The 23384-nt window shown below is 38.4% G+C and overlaps 5 protein-coding genes across 5 annotated transcripts; 2 read left to right on the top strand and 3 right to left on the bottom strand.

Moving 5' to 3' along the window:
* Positions 1-919: 919 nt before the first annotated feature.
* J4E87_009977 (uncharacterized protein) lies at positions 920-3589 on the top strand (the record flags this gene model as incomplete). Its single annotated transcript, XM_049381551.1, has 1 exon — positions 920-3589. One exon carries the CDS (start codon positions 920-922, stop codon positions 3587-3589), a length of 2670 nt encoding a protein of 889 aa, XP_049228699.1.
* A 1604-nt stretch (positions 3590-5193) lies between these two features.
* Positions 5194-6573, top strand: J4E87_009976 (uncharacterized protein; the record flags this gene model as incomplete). The annotated part of the gene is made up of 1 exon (XM_049381550.1): positions 5194-6573. One exon carries the CDS (start codon positions 5194-5196, stop codon positions 6571-6573), a length of 1380 nt encoding a protein of 459 aa, XP_049228698.1.
* A 405-nt stretch (positions 6574-6978) lies between these two features.
* J4E87_009975 (uncharacterized protein) lies at positions 6979-8322 on the bottom strand (the record flags this gene model as incomplete). Its single annotated transcript, XM_049381549.1, has 3 exons — positions 6979-7266; positions 7322-8181; positions 8238-8322. The coding sequence occupies 3 exons, from the start codon at positions 8320-8322 to the stop codon at positions 6979-6981; spliced, it is 1233 nt and encodes a 410-aa protein (XP_049228697.1).
* A 595-nt stretch (positions 8323-8917) lies between these two features.
* On the bottom strand, positions 8918-10987 carry J4E87_009974 (uncharacterized protein; the record flags this gene model as incomplete). Its single annotated transcript, XM_049381548.1, has 3 exons — positions 8918-8960; positions 9012-9279; positions 9328-10987. 3 exons carry the CDS (start codon positions 10985-10987, stop codon positions 8918-8920), a joined length of 1971 nt encoding a protein of 656 aa, XP_049228696.1.
* Positions 10988-22269: 11282 nt separating this feature from the next.
* Positions 22270-23301, bottom strand: J4E87_009973 (uncharacterized protein; the record flags this gene model as incomplete). Its single annotated transcript, XM_049381547.1, has 2 exons — positions 22270-22914; positions 22969-23301. 2 exons carry the CDS (start codon positions 23299-23301, stop codon positions 22270-22272), a joined length of 978 nt encoding a protein of 325 aa, XP_049228695.1.
* Positions 23302-23384: the final 83 nt, after the last annotated feature.

The raw sequence follows: 23384 nt of genomic DNA, 5'->3' as shown, positions 1-23384 counted from the left end.
GTAGGCTCTTAGGGTTTAAATCTTTTTCTTAAACATCGTGCGCAAATCTAAGGTCTAGAAACTATACAGCAACCTCTATATAAGCTGCTTCAGAAGTTCTGAAACAGTTGGGTATTCCTAACTCCTACTACCACTGCTTCTTTTCCAGCGCGTTCTAATCTCAATATTTGTGTTCCTCGCTATCAGGAAACTAATATAGGGGCTTGCATCGATGTAACTCTCCTTCTATTCTAACTCAGATAAAGACAAACACAGTGTGGCGGTCTACACATTGTCACGTCCAAATACCGACAACAAGTCTCAGGCATTGTTCGCATCGGCCATAGTTCAGGTAATACTTTCAACATATACATATTCATGATCGATAAAACGATAAAAGCCCCTAAAAGGAGCTGTGGAATCATGACGGCAATAGGCGCATCGTGAGCGCCACTAGCATGACAACATCAGTCTTTGAAGGGGCGTTCGATCGCGAGCGGGTGGCGAAGAGCTTCCTCAATGTTGACCTGTGTAGTATTTCGTTCCGACAACGACAACACTAGGTAGATTTGAGCATCTTCACAGTGATGTTCAAGTGGTTCTTCCGTGCAGATACACCTTACTATCATATAATGCGCCCCATGACTGGCCCTATCAGATCCTGTCAGCGTGTTTTGACCCAAAGTGTAACAACTCAGTGAATCTCGCGATAGTCGTGCGCCTACGTCATGCGCGCTGCGCAACGCCTGAATGACCACAGCAACTCTCCTTTCTCTTTACGGGTCCGCTTTAGCAATTGCCCACACCAACAGGCTCACTCAACTCTGGAGTAGACGCCCATTCAACCAATCTTCTTCCCCTGACCACACCTGAGCTTATCATGTTGAGCGCGCCGACGTCCAACGAGATCGCTTCTGCAAGCAGCTCCACTAGCACCAACATGAGTTCGCCCGACATGGAGACCCAACAGCAACCCGTCATTCCGACCGAGGCCAGCCACGAGAATATGGCGCGCAGTCAGCCATTATACGAAGTCGCGCAGGTCGATGGCGACCCAGCGAACACTGTATACCAGGAGAGGCTGGCTCAGATCAAGACGCTGTTCGCCTGGCGTGCGACTGAGACAGAAGTTTCGCTCCACGTAGGTCATGACAATACACAAACGAACAATGAGACTGATAAGACATCGAAGGACAATGCGCTGTGCAAGAACATTGCGCTATGCATCAACGCCGCAACCGAAAACACCTGGCGGAAGGCACGAATAGCACACGGCATGATCGCCTCATCGATTTCGACAACCAGCTCCCCCAACGGCAGCGGAAAGCCGAGTTCTGGGCCGGACAGCGACGACGAGCGCGGCGCGAGCCCCGACACTGATCGTACTTCGTACCCTGGAAGCGACGATGGCAAGACCACACGGAAGCTCCGCCAGGCGTTGATGGTCACTGGCGGGCGGTATGGGATTCTACAAGACGATCTCCGCGACGCAAAAGACGCTCAATACCAAGCTCTCAACCAAAAATACGCCGAGCAGCGGGCGCAGCGCCTGAACGACAAGCGATTAGTAGACCAATGGTCCCAAGAAGTGGCCGACATGGAGGCCTATTGTCAACAGGTTGACGAGACAAACCGAGACCTGAATGACCGTCTCGTTGAAGCGGCTGAGAAGCACCAAGCGGAGATCAAGGCCAAGGATCTTGAATCGGCGACGTTGAAGGCAGACCACGACCTGGCCATCGCTGCCCAGCGTGAAGAAACCGAGAAGTGGCACCAAGAATGCATGCGGAAAGAATCCACCTTCCAGAAAACGATCGAAAAGGTGACCGCTGAGCGTGAAGACATTAAGAGGAAGGCCAATCTTGAGAAGAGGAAGATTCTCAAAGCACACAGGGTCAAGACTGACGATCTGAAAAGCAAGAACGAAGTATTGGAGATGAAGAACAGTCGTATGGTAGCTGAATACTACGACGCCATGTCTCAGGAAGAGGAGACCATCATCAGCCTCACGGCTCGGATCCAGCAGCTCGAGAAAGAGTACGAGACCATGTCGCAGATGCTACGCCAGAAGTTCACAACCGGAAGTGAGCTTCAGCGTGTGTTAGAGGCAAATGCTGCTGGTAAAGAAGAAGCAGCGGAGCATCGGGCGGAAGTGCAGCGATTGAGGACGCACGTCGAAAACCTGCTCGACACAATCCAGAATACCGAGACGGACGTCACGCGACACCGAGAAGCCGAGCAGGATGTGCGAGCGGCGTTGAGCCGCTCTGGGAAGGTTGTGCATCTGCTGGAAGACAAACTGGCGCTGAAGAATGACCAAGTCCGGGACTTGGCGAAACAGCTCGAGCAATTACAGCAAGGCAATGTTGCACCGGGCGCTCATTGTGCAGCTCTCGATGCGATCGATCTCGAGAATGAGCAACTACGAAACTCTCTCCAAGCCGAGCGGGACGAGAAGACCGATATGCAAGCCAAGCTTGATAAGCTTGACAGCGATCACCTCAGAGTCTCCATCGAACACGACATAATGGAGGCCAAGCTCATTGTAGAACAGAAGTCCAACAGCACGCTCAATAAAAGTACAGAAGCGATGATGCACGAGCTGAACATGCTCCGCAAGGTAGCCAAAAGCCGGCAAGGTGCTCTCGGTGAGCAAGACCAGTCCGAGCTGCTGGACCTGGTGAGCGGGACCGCCGCTACAAACCAGAGCCTCCTCGACACCAACGCTCAGCTACAGGATAGACTTGAGGAGATCGAGCAGTGGAGCAAGACCATCGTCGATAAGTGCGAGAGCGACGTCATGATCGCGAGTAGCGACGTAAATTATTGGTACCACCTCTACTTCAACGAGGCCGTCGCAACAACCGAGCGCTTACACAACGAGATTGCCGCCCTCAAAGCAGAGAAGGGTGAACAACATTTCGTCGAGCCTGCTCCGCCCGCCAACCCCGAGATCCATGATCGGAAGATGCTGGCATTTGCTATGGCACATGGGCTTCAGGGTGTTCCGCCGGAGTTGATCTCTGCGACCTTCTACGACTCTACGTCCGGAGTGTGTTTGTCGCCTACTGAAGCCGCGTTGAAGGCACTACGGCCACAGGGATGGTACCCCATCTACATTGCGGGTAAAGTGTGGTTGTCAAAGATGGTAGCGGCACTCTCCGAGGAGCAGGCTGCGATGCGCATTGAGGCTGGCGATCATAATGCGAGTCAGGGTAGCGCTGGCTCTGCGCGATCCTCAGTGAGCAACACATACGCGCCACGGGGCATCGACTTCGCCACCACGTCAGATGCTCACAACAATGTGGCGGACAATGCGTCGGATCCAATGACGCCGCTGCTGACGCGAGCATCAAGCAGACGAACGCACAGTCCCATCACCCCAGGACGCGACGACCGAACGTCAATCCCAACGCAGGCACGGAAGGCGAAACCTCAAGTGGTACGCCGGGTTGCGCGAAGCCGCCTCGTCGAAGTATCGCAGATTCCAGAGTATCAATCGTCGTGGCAGCAGATTGATGAAAGGATGACGCGTAAGGTGTGGGAGGGCATGGACGAGGAGCTCAGGGTCCACTGGGCCACGGATTATCTAAGGATTGGAGACGACTAAGCGCCTGGTGATACAATGCGATAAGCAAGCTGGAGGTCAACGGTTGCATTATCGTGTGGCGACAATGGAAGACGAGGCCGCGATGGACTGCTGGCCAGGCAAGGCAAGCAAGGTGGCAGGCGCGACAATCGGTCTGCAATCCACAAATGAGACTACCCCATCGCACGAATAGGGTGCACACAGGCTGGAGACGGGTAACGGTCGAAGATGCTCAATGAATGAGACGCGCAAGCGCTGGAGGAGACGGACAGAGAGATGGGATGATGCGGGAAGGATGACACGCGCGGTGGCATTTGGGTTCTGTCCATGTTCGCGCTAGATCCTTCGCGGCAGCGCCCAGCAATCTGCAGGATGACACGCATGATTGGCGCTTGACAGGCCAACGTCACTCCATCTTCAGTAGCTATTGTCTTTCTTATATATCAATCAATGTTGTAAACACATGGCCGTTCGGTGTCTTCTCTTAGATTTAGTGGGTGCCTCTGTTATATAAGTCGGCAACAGCCCGCGCAAACCACCACGCACACGCAATTCTCAAGGTTTGTACGTCAACACAGCCGCCCCATCGTTACTGTGAGATGTTTCCTCTTTCGCACCTAGTATGTGACTAGTTGAAGCTGACTAGATCATCTTAGAGCCGCGGTGGAATTTCGCGGTGTCGTGATCGATGACGTCATCACCATCCCCCTCACCAAACGGTCTCACCAGCGGTGCCCGAAGAACGGAGAAGGCACCTTGAACGCGGGTGCATATCGCAACTCATACTTATGGCTATACACCTCGACGCCAGCACTTTGAGAGGCCTTTTGGCGCAGCGCTAGGGCTTTCATGACGGCTACGCGGGATGCAGCTCTCGCGCACATCAGCGCCTGGCTCACTGAGACGCGATGACGCACAAGTTGCTCAAACACATCTATAGGTACCACAAGCGCACTCTGGTACATATAATCATCCTCAGTATCTGATTTGTCTCGCAGATATGCTGTGTTGGGTTGTCGCGCTCGCCATCTGTTCCTCCACCGGCGCCCCTTCACCTTGTCACAACCACCGCGGCCAGCACACCAAACGGCGTCCTAAATCGCAATGACGTCGCTAGTCGCACAAGAAGTATCTGCTGCCTTCTCTCTTTCGTCGTCCTTGCTATTGTCGCGTTATTGAGCCTTTACCGAGCCAGTCAGGCGCTGCTGCGCAAAAAGTGAAGGAGACCTGAAACACAACTTTTCGACCCCAACCCCCGAACCTCCGCAGAACGACGCCAGATCCCGGTCAGAACACCAGTTCCTCGAGAGGCTGGGCCAATCGCTGCCCGCCGCCACAGTATGCGACGCCGAATCGGGTAACTGAAGTATCCACCACCACCACCTGCACCGCAGAAGATGGAGGAAAAGGTGCGGTATTTATCTACCTTCATGCTCACAGACTCTCTAACCAGCCTCCTCAATTGCTTAGATAACGACGCCGAGCCTTTCTCCCACAGAGCTCACCTTGTGGCTGTCAAAATCAATTTCTATTCGTCTCTCTTACACCTCACACTACTTCCTGATTACCTTCAAGCATCTCAGCGACTACTTTCTCACTTCTTTCACACCTACGTATTCATCAACATGTCCCACAATATGGATTTCGACTTCAGCATGTTCTGCAACGACGACTTCCTCAAAGACATCCCTCTGCCGTCGGTCGAGACCTCTGGCGACGACGTCGCTCTCAACTTCGACTACGGTTTCAACGCTGGAGAGTTTGCCGGCGACATGTCGTTTGGACTTCCTGGCGGTGACCTCCTGAGTCACGCCAGGCATCTACAAGGTGCTGAGTTGGCGTCCTCTACTCTCCCCAAGGCCATTGAGACCCTCCCGGCCTCCACTTTGCCTGCCGTTTCAGGGCCTATCGAGGCAATGTGGACGCCTCTCATGAACCCAGCTCCGCCGGTAACCCCGGCCAAGAAGACCAAGGCCCCCGCCAAACCTCGTGCGACCAAGCCCAAGGCTCCTCCCAAGCCCAAGGTTGTCAAGGTGAAAGCTCCGCCCAAGCCCAGAGCTCCCAAGCCTCTCAAGGAGAAGGCCGCCAAGGTCACCAAGCCCAAGAAGCCTGCGAAGGCTCACAAGCGCACCGTCTCTGCACCCTCCGGACCCATTCGTTGCGTCGGAGAGCTTTACCACCTCCCCTGGTCTCAGCTCTCCCAAGAAGAGAAAGGCCGTCTTCTACTTCCTCTCCTCCAGGGCATTGACCCCAGCACCGGTATCAAGATCGGCGAGCCCGGCACTCTACTTCCCCCACCTGACTTCGAGATGATCGGCGAAGACCTCTTCGGCACTGGCGACAGCGGCGCCAAGCTCATGGGTACCTCATCCTCACCCTCAGAGAAGCAGCGCGGCAGCCTCACCATCACACCTTCAAGCCCTACTGCATTCCTCAGCAGCCCGGCTACCGCTACTACCACCCGCGACTCCGACGCCGAGGACGCCGCCAAGTACCGCGCTCTCATGGCAGCTCAGAAGGCGCAGACGTCTACCGCCAGTTCTCCCATGTCCAACTCCGACATCAACAACATCGACATCGACATCAACAACACAGTTCAGTCATTGGGCAACGACGTCGTCAACATGGACTACTGCCTCAACAAAGACACCTCTTCTTTCGCCTCTGACTTCCAGCTCGACCTTCCCGATTTCCAGCTTGACTTGTCAGAGTTCGAGTTCAATCTCGGCGACATGTCTCACCCGGCCCATCAAGGTCTCAACTCCGGTCGCGGTCTCGGCGGTCCTTGTGGTAACGGCGTCATCGGTGACCCAGCTCCGGCTCCCGCGGTTCAGCCTGTCTCTCCTGTCAACAACAACCTCGATCTCTCCGACGCTGCCGCCATGCTGAATGCCCGTCGCGGTATCGGTCAGACCCCCACTCCCGCCAGCGACTACGGACGTCTCCGTCAGATGGAGGCTCTCAAGCGCAATGCTGAGCTTCAGGCTGCTGGTCGTCGTCGCTAGATGCTTTGTGTAGTTGGCGTTGGATGGCATCGTGTCATGTATCTACATTTCTTTCTTTTGTTGCCTTGATGGCGCGGTTGCGAGGAGCTCACTGGCTTGAAATGACGGACTCATTGGGTGGTAGGTCAGCATGGACCTTGGTGGTGCTTACTGGAAGTGAGATGGACATGAAGATGCATGGAGATGGATATGGTTACGGAACGCTCACAACGCATCACCGCTGAGCATCGGATGAGCCTGATGAGAAACATTGACAGGAGAATATACCCATAAAACCCATCGTCTCTTCCCTACTGCACCGCGTGACCACGACATCTGCCCTGCTATAACTTCGTCTTCGCTTCTACACCTCTTCTCACACGTCAGCATATCCACCTGACCTCTCGTGCCCTTCCACCAGCACATCTAAAGCTTCGACTTACTTTCTCTATGCTTCTCAAACATCTCATAACAGCCTTCCTCCCACTTCCTCATTAGTTTTCCACATATCAGGTCCCCAGGCGGTACAACCTGGCCAGCGTAGACACCAGCAAGTCCGGTCTTGCGATCAATCCACCAGATGAGATTGGGATAGCCGCCCCAGAGCATCGTCCCTGCTTTCTTGCCGTCGGGCGCGTCGTCCATCATGATCAGGCCACCGAGGGCGTAGTCTTTAGCTACGTGTTTGGGTGTACCGCCCATTGCGTTGTTCGCCTGTGTGATCATCAGTCAGACCATGCCGCGGTAGCAGCGGAGAAGAAAGACATACCGCATCATCCTGCACAACAGCATTTAACATCGCCCGACTCCCCTCACCCAACTGCGGCTTGAAAAACACCTCCAAACTCTCCTTACTCAACACCCTCCCCTCGCCTCCCTCATCACAATCCAACACCCCCTTCAACACCTTGATATACTCCTTCGCGCACGTAAAACTCCCCTGTCCACCCATACAACCCGTCACCTCCCCACCCTTCTCATCCACAAAAGGCATCTTCCCCTCATGAACACTCAATTTCCCATCTTCACCCCTCCCCGCCATCTCCGCCATCCTCTCCTGCAAATCCGGGCGCGTGGAGGGGAAGAACGTAACGTCTGTGATATTAAGCGGACCCCAGAGATTCTTCTTCATGTACTCTTCGAGTGTGAGACCGGAGATACGTTCGACAAGCAGTCCAGCGAAATCAACCCCAGGACCGTACGCCCAGCTTTCGCCCGGCTCAAACACAAGCGGCGCAACGAAGCGCTCCACAACCGTTGGCCTGGCATTCATTTTCTTCCCATGATATTTCAGCCACGCTAGCGTTTTCGGATGCATGCCCTCGTACGTCAGGCCGCTCGAGTGCGTCAGCAAGAGACGGAGAGTAATAGGCGTTTTATGCTTTTCCTCAATAGGGACACCCGCGTCGGTGAAACCAGTGAGGACGTTCAGTACTTCCAGTTCTGGGATGTGGGTGTATACGGGTTCGTCTAGGGTGATGTGGCCGCGTTCTACGAGTTGCATGGCGCAGAGGGCGGTCATGAGTTTGGTGCAGGATGCGACCCACATCATGGTGTTGAGATCCATGGGTTTGGCTGAGTTGGGGTTCATGGAGGTGCGGCCGAAGGCTTTGGAGTATGTGAAAGAGCCTGGTGTTTGTTAATACTGGAGGTTGGATATTGCGTTGGGGACAAATGTTGCGTACCATCACGACTTGTGGCCGCTAAAGCACACCCGGGGATTTCCTGCGCCGCGATGGCGTCGTTGATGATGGTTTCGAAATCGGCCATGGTTTTGGAAACCAGAGTAATTTCATGCAATAACGGACGTGGTGACGCTCGCTCTAAAGTGTATCGATGTTTATGTATGTACACGCTGCGTAGGGGCCGCAAGCTGCAAGATCGAGATTGGTGTCAAGATGATAGAAATGGTCCTAGAAATGTCGTTAGTTTCTAGGCTGCAGCGACTGTCACGGACTACAACTCACGGAGAAAGCGGTAGCGTATACAGAGTAAGGGTTGCACGAAAACTGCCTGGTGTTTGTTGTCGTGATTCGTCCGTGGCAGGCCAGGATGGGGCTGCCGAGGTACACGATGCGGGGCTTCGATTCTTCAACCGCTAGTCGCGACGTCGACTAAGCCGCGAAATCCACGAATTATGAGACAACGAAGAAAGAAAGTACAGAGTAATTGTAACTTTTCCAGTTTCTACTTTCATGGCGCTTTTTAGTAACAGAGGCGCAAGCCACGGAGACACTGCTCACGACAACACGTCCCCCTCCTGCGACATCGCATACAGTCCAGGACAACCAATTCGCCTCAAAATTACTGCTCCGTGATCACTAATCTGGATTTGTATCCATGCGAGCATAACAATACGGTTCCATCACCACATCTCGAACTCGCCGATGCCGGAATCCCAATCATCCCTAGAGCAAAGGTCAGCACCACATTGTAGTCGTCAGCAGCTGTCCACATACTCATTGATAACCTGAACATTGTCCGAAGTCTTGAAAGCCCACAACATCATCATGAGGTCATCAGGTAGTCCGTGAAGCTCGGCATCTTGTTGGTAGCTATCCTCATTCCGTATGACCGCAGCCATGCCTCTCATTTGTGTCGCTACATCTTCAGGCTCGGGTTCAGGAGGGACGAAGTGGGTTGTCCATGGGCCAGGATCGAACTGCTCGACAGCGTCAGCAAGGGTGCGATAGTCGAGGACGGTGAGGTTCTGCATTGGTATTATGTCTAGGCACTGTTAGTGACGCATTGGAGAGCTGCTGTTATGGGACTTACTACCAAGGTTGCAGTCCAGCAAATGTCCTTCATCTTCTCCGCAATCTACACATGGAAGCTGTTCAAGGCCTTTCATGTAGCTGCCCCACGGCTCGGGGATGGTCTCTACAGGCCTCTCCGTTACGCCTGCAGCTTTGGTACCCGATGGGCGTGAGTCTGATATGCTGGGCGACCGGAGGTCACTGATTGACTGCTGTTGTTTCGCCCGAGAGGCATAAGTCTGCCCGTTGTTTGTCGTGTTGCACGCTCCAGCGGCCGCGACTGGCTCTTCCATCCTTGCACCTTCGGTATAATGCGCTGGGGAGCTTGTTGGCAACGGTATCGGGCTAGACCGGCTATCGAATGACACCCGATGCGGTGCATTTGAGGGGGTCTTTGGGGTGGCATTGTGGGGCGCGTGCGGATTTGTTGATACACCGGCGATACTATCATCATCGTCGAAAGCAAATGGCGTTGTTGGAGCTGCAACTTGCCCGTGTCCTGTGTTGGCGGAGGACCCTGTATTACGACCATCCGCTTGAATATCGTCTCTCTGCTTCGGTATCCTGTGCCCATTATATGTATCATCGAAACGTTTGTCTTGTCTTCCGTCCGTCGGAGATCGGACTGGGATGTTCGAAGGATTGGAGGCTCCTGATATCGAGGTGGTATTCTTCGGCAAAGGGCCTGCAGCACTATTGGACTGGACTTGCTGTTGCGGGGGAGCTGCGTAAGGAGGGTATGGTACAGCGGGTACGCGAGCGGACGGGTGAACCCAGTTATGTTGCGAGACTCCATTGCTCGGATTTGATGTTGCCTGTCTCGGTGACGGCTGTAATCCCCATTGTAACGCGGCTCGCGGTATCGTAGGCACATTCCCGCTGGCGGACGGACCAGGTTGTGCAAACGTCAACGGCTGTGTTGCGAAGCTTTGGGAAGGGATCTGCCCTTGATTTGTCGCTTTGGCAGGAGGAAGTGAAACCTTGGTCTTCTCTAACGATGGAGACGTGGACGAAGACTGGCCTGTAGGCGCTGTAGAAGCACTGGGTCTTTGTTTGGCGGACTTGGTCTTGGCTGCAGGCTTCGGTCGCGCTGCTTGTGATAGCTTCGCGCTGCGTGCCCTGGTGACTCTGCCAACGGGGGACTTCGGTGCCGCTGGTTCTGCGTGCTGAGCTTGCGATGAAGTCGAGTGTACGGGCCCTGGTGTCACTGGAGATGAGATGGGCCGGTCTGGTAGCTGAATCGCGGGATCGATCGGAGTAGGTCGTTGGGCTCTGTATTTCGCTTCCCAGTACTGCTTGAGTCGTGGGTTGGTGCTGATGGGGTAAAGCGGTACTTGCCCCCGGGACGACATAGGCAGATGAAGCATCGAGCGCAGTTCGTAGATGGTTTGGAGATGCTCATGTGCTGTACCCGACATCGCCATCTTGAAGCTTGCATCGTTTGCGCCCCTCACCCATCTTAGTATGATCTCGTCGAACCTGTCATCGCTGGAGTCGGCAGCTTGGAGAACATCCTCAGGTGTTGTGAAGCCGCGGGCCATGGCGCGCCGGTCATCGTCGATAGTCTGGAACCTCCAATACCCGCCTTCCAAATGTGATGGGTCGATTGTCCGCACGAAGTGGTCAAACTCCCCGTTGGCACCGGTCGAAATGCCGCGGTAGGCTGAGTGGTAGGCCATGGCGACTGCTGGGAGCGTGGCTTTCGATTGAAGCGGCGTAAAGGTTGGCGTAGAAGCGAATGAGGGTAAGTCGTCGCCGTTGAGATCAGACTGGTTGGTGTTGCATCAAGCGAGCGCAGGTGGAAGTCCGCTGTGAGAGTAGTCGGGGAAGTAAACACTGGAACGGCGCAGAAGATTGGAAGGTACGCGTAGGCACCCAACATGCAAATTTGAAAGAGCTGAAAATCTCGACCTCAGAGGACCATGGTTCGACAGAATCATTGGAGTGATTAAAAGACAGTTGCAAGAAAAAGATGGGCCATTCGCCGCATGTTTACCTCTCATATCGCGCTGCACGTGTGAGGCAGCTGCCTGCGGAGGGGGCAATTCGAGCCCACCGCTCCCATGCATCCTCAGTACCTACAAGAGGAGCCGCGTAATGAACTGAACATCAGTTCATAAGAGGCTTCGTCTGTGCATCGATCGCGACGCGCTATCAGTCAATAACGCGGTGCAAAAACTATCGTGACGCGGTCGCGACAACATCATAGACATCAGCCAGGACATCCAGCTGCGAAAGTGCCGCATCGTAGACTTTGCATCACAGGCTGAGTCTAGTTTTAGACCGAAAATTTAATTAAGGAATGCGCAGGAAGGAGGATGTGTATAGGAGATGAGATAAGACGAGATAGAGACGCGATGTTCCTTAGTGTGCATACAGTCTATCTAACTAAGAGCGCGCTAAGACATAGCATGCGCTAACGTAAATAGGTAATTTTTAAAATATAGTATACTAGTGTTATACTACTTAAGAAAATTAGCGTACTTAGTAATAAAATTTTAATTTAAATAATTTTTAAATTTATTTTAAATTAATTTAGACTAAATTATACTTATATTATAATATAAAGCTTTCTTTACTTATATTTAATACTAAGCTTAAATTTCTTAACTTTAATATATTAGACTTAGATATTTATAAAAAATTTAATTTATATTTATCTAGCTTTAGTAAGAGTAATAATAGTAGTATTAAAGACTAAGTTAAAGTATATAGTTAAATTAATTCTAGAATAATTTTAAACTTATTTAAACTAAAGTATAGTTTAACTTACTTTTAAAAATAGTAGCGTACTTCTTTTAAAGACTAAAGTTATTAAGTATACTATATATCTACTTTAATACTTTAGTATAAACTTTAAAAACTATATTTATATTATTTAAGTTTTAAAAGTAAATAAGTAATATTTTTTAGTTAAGAAAGTATTATAAAATACTAAAAGTATAAGTAGCTTATATAAACTATTTCTAGATTAATTTAAAACTAATCTAGTATAAGTAGTTTTAATACTATAAAGCTAGTAAAGTAGAAAAGAAGAAAACTTTTAGCTCTTTCTTAAATTTAACTACTTTAAAATAAGTTTTTAAGTACTTTAGTATTAAGATATATAAATATATTTAAAATTAATTATAGAATTTTACTTACTTATAAGTAGATAAAAGCTTATATAAAATACTTAGGTAGATAAAGATATTTATAAACTAAATTAAGTAGAATAAAAAAAAAAAAAAGACTAAAAGCTACTTTAATAAGCTTTAGCGTTAGTTTAAAGATAGTATTTATACTAATAAAAAGAGTTTTTATAGTTTAGAGTTATTTTAAATAGAATTAATAGTATATATAGTTAAACTATTTCTAGAATAATTTCTAACTAATTTTAGTAAGTAATAGAGCTTATCTCTTAGTTTATTACTTATAGTAATTACGCTTTAAGTAATATAAAGTACTATATCTAAAGAGTACTACTAAAAATTAATATTACTTATTTATAAGCTCTTTTAAATAGTAAAGTAAAGAGCTTTTATAAAAACTATAATATAGTTAAGCTTTAGATCTTATATTTAAAAGACTATAGTAAGTTCTTAAAGAATATTTCTAGATTAATTCTAAACTATTTTAGGTACTAACTATATTTAGAGTTAAAGTAAACTTATTTTATAAAACTATAATATAGTAATTAATATTATTATCTCTTTATATTTTAAGTAGATTCTATACTTTATAGTAGTTTTAACTAGTATATACTAGTATATACTTTTTTTATTTTAGTAGCTAGATATAAAATTAGTTAAGAATATAGTTTATATATTCTAATTAATATTAATACTAAATACTATAAAATATAAGCTATTTTATAAATATTAATTCTAAATTATTTCTAAACTATTCTAGCTATCTTTTTATAGTCTAACTAGTTTATCTTTTACTTAAAGTAGTATAAAGTTTTATTAATTAAGAAACTCTATACTACTTAGATAAATAAAAACTATTTTATAAAAATAGCTACTACTTAAAAATTAATTATATTTTCTCTAAGTACTAGTTTAGAGAGAGTTCTTTTTAAGAAAAGAGTAAATTATTCTAACTTTACTACTATAAGCACTATTTAAATTATTTTCTAAATATTTTTAAATTAATCTATATAGATATATATCTACTAAATCTTACTAGCTAGTAGAGGCTATATTATTATCTAAGTATAGAATAAGTAAGCTAAACTACTTATAAGATAAAAAACTTTTTAAGTAGATATATCTTTTAAGCGCTACTATAATAGTTAGAGAGAAATTCTTTTTACTACTATACTAAAAAGCTATAAAAAAAGTATATAAATTACTTCTAAATTAATTTATAACTAATCTATATAGTTATTATATTTAGGCGCTTTACTACTAATACTAAGTTCTCTAAGATATACTAAAAAGTATTTACTACTTTTTTTTAGACTTTTAAAAAGCGTTTAGATTAGCTAGTATAATAGTACTATCTTTACGTATATAGTTTCTATAGTATTACTATTAATATAAATACTAAATAGATAGCTAGTAAGTTAAATTAATTTCTAATTAATCTATGCTTATTTTAGCTTAAAATTTAAAAAGTACTTTACTAGCCTTAACTAGCTTAATAGAGACTAGAAGTACTATCTTAGCTACTATATAAGATTTTATATTATTTACTTTCTTTATACTATTAATAAAGCTTATTTTAGTATACTATATATTAAAGATTCTTTATAGAGTAAAATAAAGGCGCTACTTACTATAGTAAGCTAGACTAAGTATTTTAAGTTATATAATCTACTTATTAGTAAGTAGTCTAAATTAATTCTAGAACGTTTCTAAACTATTTCTAGAAAATACTCTAATATTTATAGCTAAAGAATAAGTAAAAAATAAAAAAAACTCTATTATTACTATAAGATTAAATATACACTATAGTAGTATATCTAAAGCTACTTAAGATATACTAGAATTTTATATAAATACTATAGAATAAGTATATATAAAGAGCTATTATACTAGCCTAAGATATAAGCTTCTAGTTAGTATTAGACTATATATTAAATTAGTTCTAAATTATTTCTTAACTAATTTTATATAGTACTATATAGATAGACTTATAGAATATATAAAAATATAAAATTTATAAAAAGTATAGTATTAAGTATAAATTAAGGTAAAATTTAAGTCTAAGTAGCTACTTTTATAATAATATAAAGTAAAAAAAGAGTAAGTATTTAGTTATCTATATATAGATTAATTCTAAACTATTTAAAGTGTAAAAAATAAAAGAAAGAAAATAAAAAAAAAGATAATATTCTTAAATTACTTAAATTACCTAGACTATTAAGATAGTAATCTTACTAGTGTCTAAGCTTTTAGCTAGTAGCGCAGCGCTTATATATATAGATATTCTAGTTATTACTTTTAGCTTTATTTTCTCTTAGAGCTAATTTATTACTAGCTTTATAAGTATAACTATTTCTAGATTAATTTAAAACTAATCTAAGTAGAAAATACTCTAATTTAGATATAAACTTAAAATAAAAGAAGTATAAGCTTAAAAAAAAGTGTAAAAGAGTAAAACTTTAATAAAAAAAAAATTACTTTAAATCTAAACTAAGAAGGCTAAGTTAAAGCTTTAAGAAAGAAAGCTATAAGTTTACCTCTAGCGTAAATTAATTTAGAACTAGTTAAGAAGTAACTAGACTAGTCTTAGAATAGTTAGTATAATTAAAGAGTTTTTAGTACTAGATAAAATTTACTAAAACTTATTTTACTCTCTAATTTTATTTTTTCTACACTAAATATAGTATATAGAGTTCTTTCTAATAAGATTTATCTTAGTCTAACTAATTTTAAATTAATTACTAACTATTTTAGTCTATATATACTTAATATACTACTTTTACTATACTTTTATATAGCTTTATAGAGTTTAACTTTAAAAACTTTAAAAAAAAATATATTATCTTTTATAGAAAACTCTTTTATTATATAAAGTATAATAAAAGCTTCTTAAGTCTTTATAGTGTAAGTCTAATAGTTATCTAGAACTTTTTATAAATTAATTCTAAACTAATTCTAGTAGCGCTATAAGAAAAGATTAAATCTTATTAAATATATTTATAAAATCTACCTCTAGTACTTTATTATACTAAATTCTACTAGCGTAATACTTTTATAAATATACTATACTACTTATTACTTTTTTTAAGAGGTAATAAAGCGCTATAATAACTCTAGAGTAGTAGAAGAAGATACTATTACTAAGAAGTAGATCTAAAATAAACTTTAGAATTATTCTCTAATTAATCTAGAGCTAATTTAATCTACTACTTAACTAGCTACTCTCTTTACTAAACTCTTATTAGAAGTACTACGCTTTATATCTTTAAATAAGTAAAAAAAATAGAAAAAGAGTAAAATTAATTTCTAATTAGTTTACTACTTACTACTTAAAAATAATAAGCCTTTGCTATATAAATTCTACTAAAGTAGAAAATTTAAATATAAGCTTCTTTTTACTATTTAAACTTTAATTAATATATATTTTACTTACTAAAATATAGCTTATTACCTTTATTAATAGTATTATAATATCTTTACTTTTTAAAACTTATAAAAAATATAATTAAAGTTATAGTTTTATTAAATTTATTTTATATATCTATTTATTCTTAAATTATTTCTTAATTATTTTATAAATAATTCTACTATAGTTTTAATTCTTATTACTATTAGACTTAGAAGAAGTAGCTAGGCTCTTAGACTTAGAAGTCTCTCTAGAAAGGTTATAGAAGAACTACTAAAAAGTATATATAGTAAACTTATTTTAGAAAAAAGTATAGTCTAAATTTTATTAGAATTAATTAAGAAACGTTTAAAGAATAATTTAAATAAAGCTTACTTTCTAAGTTTTTAGTATTAAGGTCTTCTATATTATACTCTTAGTAAGAGAGATTAAATTTATTATCTAGGTTAGAGAAATAGTTCTAGATATAATCTATTATAAAGTTATAATTAAGCTATATTAGTTAGAAATAATCTAGAAACGTTTAAGAAATAATTTACTTAAGTTTAATCTTTATTAAGCTAAATAGTATTCTAAAAAGAGCTATTATTCTTCTTTTTTTTTTTTCTTAGCTAGAGATAGTACTCTTATCTTTTTATTTCTACTCTTCTTTTTCTTTCTTATCTTCTTTTTTTTCTTTTTCTTTTTTATCTAAATTATTTAAGAATTAATCTAAATTCTCTTTAGTAATAGAAAGAAAGAAGTTAGTAATTATATTATAGTTAGCTATAATACTTATATAGAAAACTAAGTAGAATTAATTTAGAAATAATTAAAAAATAATTTAAACTTACCTAGTTTAAGCTAAATTAGCTAGTTAGAGAGTATACTAACTTACTTAGCTATAGCTATAATTAATCTATAAGTAGTAACTAAATAGTTTCTAAGAAAGATATAGCTAGTAAACTTTCTCTAAAAGAATAGTTAGAATTATTTAGAAAATAATTAAGAAATAATTTATATACTATAAAGGCTACTACTAATATTAATTATATAGTATAGCTAATCTATATAGATAATAGGCTAACTCTATATATTTATAGTAAAGGCTAAGTAACTAAATAGTAGCTAGTTAAGCTATAGAAACTACTTAAATATAGGCTAAAATTTATTAAAATTAATTAATAAATAATTCTAGAATATTTTATATATTACTATAAAGTATACTAATAACTTAGTAGGCTATAATTTAGCGTAGTAGATAGCGTAAGATTTAGTAGCTTAGTTAGTAGTATAGATAGTATAGTAGAGTAGTATTATTATTATTTTAGAAAAATTATTCTAGAAATAATTTCTAACTAATCTACTAAAGTACTAATCTAGCGTACGTATAGGCTGTGTATAGATACTCTAGTACTCTAGCGCTTTAGCGCTCTAGCGCTTTAGCACTCTAGCCTTCTAGTACTCTAGTAAACTCTAGAAGTAACTAATCTATAACTATTTTAAAATTAATATATACTAATATCTTACTAGCTATTCTATTTATTAAAGTTCTACTAAATATACTTATTATATTTTATTAAATTAGAATATAATAATATCTAGAGTTGTTTTAACTAATATACTATTAAGTATTAGTTTAAGTTAGATATATAGTTATAATATAGTTATATTATAGTTACTTATAACTAGACTTTAAGCTATATAAAGTAGTAAAATCTTTACTAAAGTCTACTCTAGTACTATACATAAACTAATAGTTAGAATTACTAAATAAAAATATAAACCTAGCTACTTATATACTAATATCTAGTTTATAGTAATAGTATTAAACTTTTAATAATAAGTAAAGTAGTTCTACTTATAGTTTTAATTCTAATTTAGATATAAAATATAAGATAGAAAAAGATTTATATAAGTAAATACTTATTATATTTATACTAAGTAAAATTATAAAGTATTAAATCTAGAACTAGTAGAATATAAAAGTAAAGTAAATAGTAATAAGTAATTAAAGTAGTATTCTTTTCTAAGAAAGTATAAGATCTAAAGTTTAATAAAGCTTAGTATATCTTACTAGAGCTTATAATATAGAATATATTCTTAGAGTACTCTTAGTAAGTACTATATATAACTTACTAGTATAGATTAAAATAAATTTTAATTTACTTTATTACTTTAGAAAGCTTTTTAAGAAAGATTATAATATAATAATTTATTTTCTATTTATTTCTATAATTCTAGATATAGTATTAATATATATAAAACTTTTATAATAGCTAAGTATAAGAATATAGCTTTTATAAACCTTAGAAGTTTACTTAAAGCTATTTTCTTACTTTAACTTTAAATATCTCTATCTCTAAAACTACTAGACTTTACTAAAGCTACTAAACTCTACTAAAGCTACTAAACTCTTTAAAAGAGATATTTACTTCTATAAGCTAGTACTATCTTATACTAGCTTCTACTAGCTTTCTTTCTCTCTTTCTATATAGATCTAGCTAAACTCTTTCTCTCTTAGATTCTATATCTACTATTCTTAACTCTAAATATAAGCTATTTTCTAACTAGCCTACCTCTTTACGCGTAAAGTCTACCTTATACTAAAATAATATATAGTAATAGTCTAAGAGTATATAGAATATATACTTTTTTATTATTTTTTTTCTATAGAATTTAAGTTTATAAAGCTTAGAAGCCTTAAACTCTATAGCTTAGTTTTAATTACTAGAACTTTTAAAAGAATATATATTACTATATACTATAAAATAAGATATTTAGAAAATATACCTATATTATAATTATATACTATATTACTTAACTATATTATACTTATATTTCTATACTAGTATATATAATAAAGTAATAGTAATAGTCTAATATAAATACTACTTATAGAACTAGTATATTTATTCTTTATTTACTATAACTATAATAGTATTTCTATTTTCTAATAGCTACTATATTAAAATAACTATTTTATAGTTATATCTTTACTAGCTTTAATAGAACTTTTCTATTATAGTAGAATATTAATATAAAGTAGTGTAATAAAACGTAGTCTAGTAACTTTATATAGTAATCTTAATATAAATATATTTTTAAAATACTTTATATTCGCTATAATATAGTAGTAGGTTTAATAGAACTTTATTATTACTACTATTAATATAATAGTATTTATATACTAGAGCTAATATATAGAAATCTTTTAGTTATAATTTTACTTTTTATTACCTTTTTTAAAAATACTTTTTAGTATAGTCTACTACTACTAAATATAGCTTTTTATATTTATACTTAGATATAGCTAAACTTCTATTCTAAGTATATATAAAGTATAGTATAATAATATATAATATAGAGATAGAAGGTATCTAATATCTAATTAGTAGAATCTAAAAGTAAAGTAAGTAGTAATAAGTAATAGAATAGTATTTTTATTTAAAATAGCTTTTTTCTATCTTAATAAGCTACTAGAGTACTTACTTTTCTTTTAATTATATAACCTAATTAAGTAACTAATTACTATACTATAATAGTAAAGTAGATATAGATAGTATCTCTACTTTTAAGAAAGTACTTAATTATTAGTATATTAAGAATATACTTTTTTAGAACTTTAATAATATATAAACTTCTAGCTACTAAATAACTAATAATATTAAGATCTAGCTTATAAAAAAGCTACTCTATAAGCTATTACTATATAGTACTAGTTTCTATTAGCTTTTCTTTTTTTTTTTTATATAAATCTAGCTAAACTCTTTAATTCTTAGATTCTATTATAAAAGTTTTATAAAGTTTAGATAATAAAGATATATAAAGGTAATAAAGTTATTATAGTAGAAAGCTTTAGAAAAAGCTATTAGAAATAAATATATATTATAGAGATATTAGTTTAATATAAGCTAATAGAGCTCTAGATCTTAAACTATTATATCTATATCTACTATTTCTAACTCTAATTATAAGCTATCTTCTAACTAGTCTATCTTTCTATATATAAAGTATATTTTATAGTACTAAAAGATATTTTTAATTTACTTATAGTTATTTTAGAAACTTATAAAAATACTATTTAAATAGTATAGCTTTAAGTATTAGCTCTAAACTACTATTAGTATTTTTAAAATATTTTTAAAGTTCTAAGTATTTTAGAAATTTTAAAAGTATAGATAGTATACTTCTACTAAATTCTTATTATATATATTCTAACTATAAAATTTTAGAATATATTACTATAATAGTTTAAAACTTATTTATATTCTTTTTAAAAATTAAGTTTAAATTCTATTATAAAGTACTTTAGTATTAAAATAGCTTTTTAGCTAGTCTAAAAGATTTAAAAGCTTTAACTACTTTAGAAATAATAGTACTAAAACTTTAAGTCTTAGCTTATTTACTTTTAAAGTACTAAAATATTTAGTTTTATATTCTTTAGTATACTAGTACTAGACTTTTTTCTTTTAAAACTTAATTATAAGCTATAGAATTATTAGTTTACTAATAAAATAGTATAATTATAGATAGATTTTAATAAAGTATAATATACTTATAAGTTTTTAACTATTACTTAAACCTTTTAATAGTAGTAGCTAAGTAAAGTTTATAAACTTAAATAAAAAATACTTTATAATATACTATATTTTACTTAGTATATTCTACTAAGTAAGATATAGTATATTATTCTTATTAATAATATAATAATAGTACTTATTTATAAAGTATATAGTAGAGAGAGAGTTATAAAATATTTATATATTTTATTTATAATATATATCTTTTTATACTAAATTAATTTTAAACTATTTTAGAAATAATTTACTTAGAAATAGTACTTAACTATATACTAGAACTACTACTTTTAGAGAGAGTAAGTAAACGCTTAGAAGAAAAGTTTAAGAAGAACTAGTAAGATTTATACTTATTCTTTTTATTCTAGAAAAAGATATAATTTAAATTTATTAGAAATAATTCTAAATTATTCTAGAAATAATTTAAATAAAACTTACTTTAAATAAAGTTTATATCTAGGCTATTAATATTATATACCTAGTAAAGAAGCTTATTTTTAGCTTAATTATTATAATAGTACTTAATTATATTAGTTATAGTAGTAAAGTTAAGCTATAAAAGTTAGAAATAATTTAGAAATATTTAAGAAATAATTTACTTATTCTTTTTCTAAATTATTAACCTAGATAATATTTTAAAGAAAGTATTTTTAGTTTTTTTACTTTTTCTTTTCTTTTTTATTATTTAGTATAGTAGTAGAGTTCTTAAAATTATTATAGTCTAAATTATTTACTAATTAATCTAACTTATAGTCTAAATTATTTAATAAATAATCTAACTTAGACTTATTATTAGATTCTATTTAGATAGAAAGCTATATAAAGACTAAGTTAGTAGAAAAAGTAAAAGAGTTAGTAAAGAAAATAGTAGAAAAGTTAGTAATAGTATTATAAGTAGCTATAGTCTAAATATAAAAACTTAAGTTAAATTAATTAAGAATTAATTAAGAAGTAATTTAAATAAACTTACTTATTTTAGCTTAGATTAGAGTATTAGTAAAATTTCTAACTTACTTAGTAAGCGCTATTCTTAGCTAGTAAGCTTAGTATAAGTAGTTTTTAAGTATAGCGTAACTAGTATACTTTTACTAAGAAAAATATTAAAAATAATTAAGAAATAATTTAGAAATAGTTTATACTCTATAAAAAATTCTACTTTAAATTCTAATATAGTAGTATAGCTAACTTATATAAATAATTAGCTTACTTTATATATTAGTAGTAAAAAGTAAGTACTTAAATAAGTATTAGTTAAGCTAAAGAAATTACTTATAAGTAAGCTAAATTTATTAAAATTATTTATAAATTAATCTAGAAATAGTTTATATATTTTTTTAGAAAATACTCTAAATTTAGTAAACTATTATAAATAGCGTAGTTTAGTAGTATAATTTAGTAAAGAAGTTTAGTAGAGTTATATTATTATTATTTAAGTAAAATTATTTTAGAAATAATTTATAATTAATTTACTAAAGCGCTACTTTAGCGTACGTATTAACTACGTATAAATACCTTAGCATACTATATTTTAGCGCGCTCTTAGTTAGATAGCCTGCATTCTGTTTCTTAGTAATAGTGTTAGCTAATAACGTTATCAGCTCTACAGTCGCTATTATCCTTGCTGTTCGGCAGGCAGTCCAAATCAGGCAAGTCACAAAACCCGTGGATTGCGGGTGCCTGGAGAATTACCACGCGCCGTCCGAACTTCTCCCCACCGTCTGCCACTCAGCAGCCTCCTACCTCATGCAAAGAAAAGCCTAAACACCCTAGAGCCTACGTTGAGATTGATTCGACTACTTCAAATTCTATCATCTAAAAGCAGGCTGCAAACCTGTTTAACCTTTCCTTCAAACAACACGCTCCATCTACAGCGTCAACCCCCCAAACCACTCCAAAATAATCCTCGTCGCCTCCGCCGCCTCACACGTCAAAACGCCCTCGTCATCCCCTGTATCGCCATTCGCAAACGAACTCGGCCAATCATGGCCCAGATTCTCATACTTGTAGTGCACAACCACGTCGTCCCAGCTATACCGCGTAACCTTCTTCCCTTCATCTCCTTCACAGAGATACGATGTTTTATTCGCGTCAACGTCAAGGTCGTCTCTCTCGACCCAATCCCTCACCCACGTAGGAACGTCAGTTGAGTTTGCGTTGCCACGGGTGTTGATGCCGCCGGCGTATGGTATTGTTGTGTCCTCCAGGCCGTGGAACTCCATGATGGGAACTTGGCGACTGGGGTTGCAAGGTAAGGGCTGCTGGTCTGCGTCGAGGTAGAAAGCGCCGGATACAGGCGCAAAAGCGGCGATTCGCGAGCTCGCTTTGGCGTCGCAAGCTAGCACGCCGCCGGTGAAGCCTCCGCCGTTGGATTTCCCGGTTGCGTAGATGCGGGTGGGGTCGATGCAGTAGGTTGATTGGAGGTGGTCGAGGAGTTCTAGCGTGAATTTGACATCGGAGATGGAGGGAGGGGAGTCGGGGTCGCCCTCGTATTGCTGCGTGCCTTTTGCGTTCTGGACAAGTGTTAGCATACTTCTATCATGCATCTAGGAATGAGGAGGCGGTACCGGTACGCCTTCGGGATACGCGACGATGCCTTCGAAGCCATAGCTAGCATTTGAGAATTGACTGAGAGCTTCTTGGTACTCCGCATTCTTGCCACGGCCGTGGAAGGAGAGGATGAGTGGGACGGGGTTGTTGTTTTCGTATGAGGGCGGGATGTGTAGACGGTATTTGCGAGGAGAAACACCGCTTTCACTCTCCAATGTCAGATTGACGGACTTGTCAAGCTCGATACCATTGGGGAGTGGCTTCCCACATCCGCAGTCGGGTGCGGTGTTTGGACTTGAAGCTGCAAATGCGGCAAAGAGCACCGCTAGCATTGACGACGACGCCTTCATTTTGGTAGGTCGGGTTGGATTCAGAAGTCTTGATCGTGGCTGCATGCAGTTATATATCTCCGAGGTGGTTCAGGCGTGCAGCA

The sequence above is a fragment of the Alternaria ethzedia genome (assembly GCF_023757985.1).
Source record: "Alternaria ethzedia strain BMP 0044 chromosome Unknown scaffold_41, whole genome shotgun sequence".
Classification (NCBI taxonomy): Eukaryota; Fungi; Ascomycota; class Dothideomycetes; order Pleosporales; family Pleosporaceae; genus Alternaria; species Alternaria ethzedia.
Note: the sequence above shows the minus strand (reverse complement) of the source record. Positions and strands in the feature narration are given on the sequence as shown.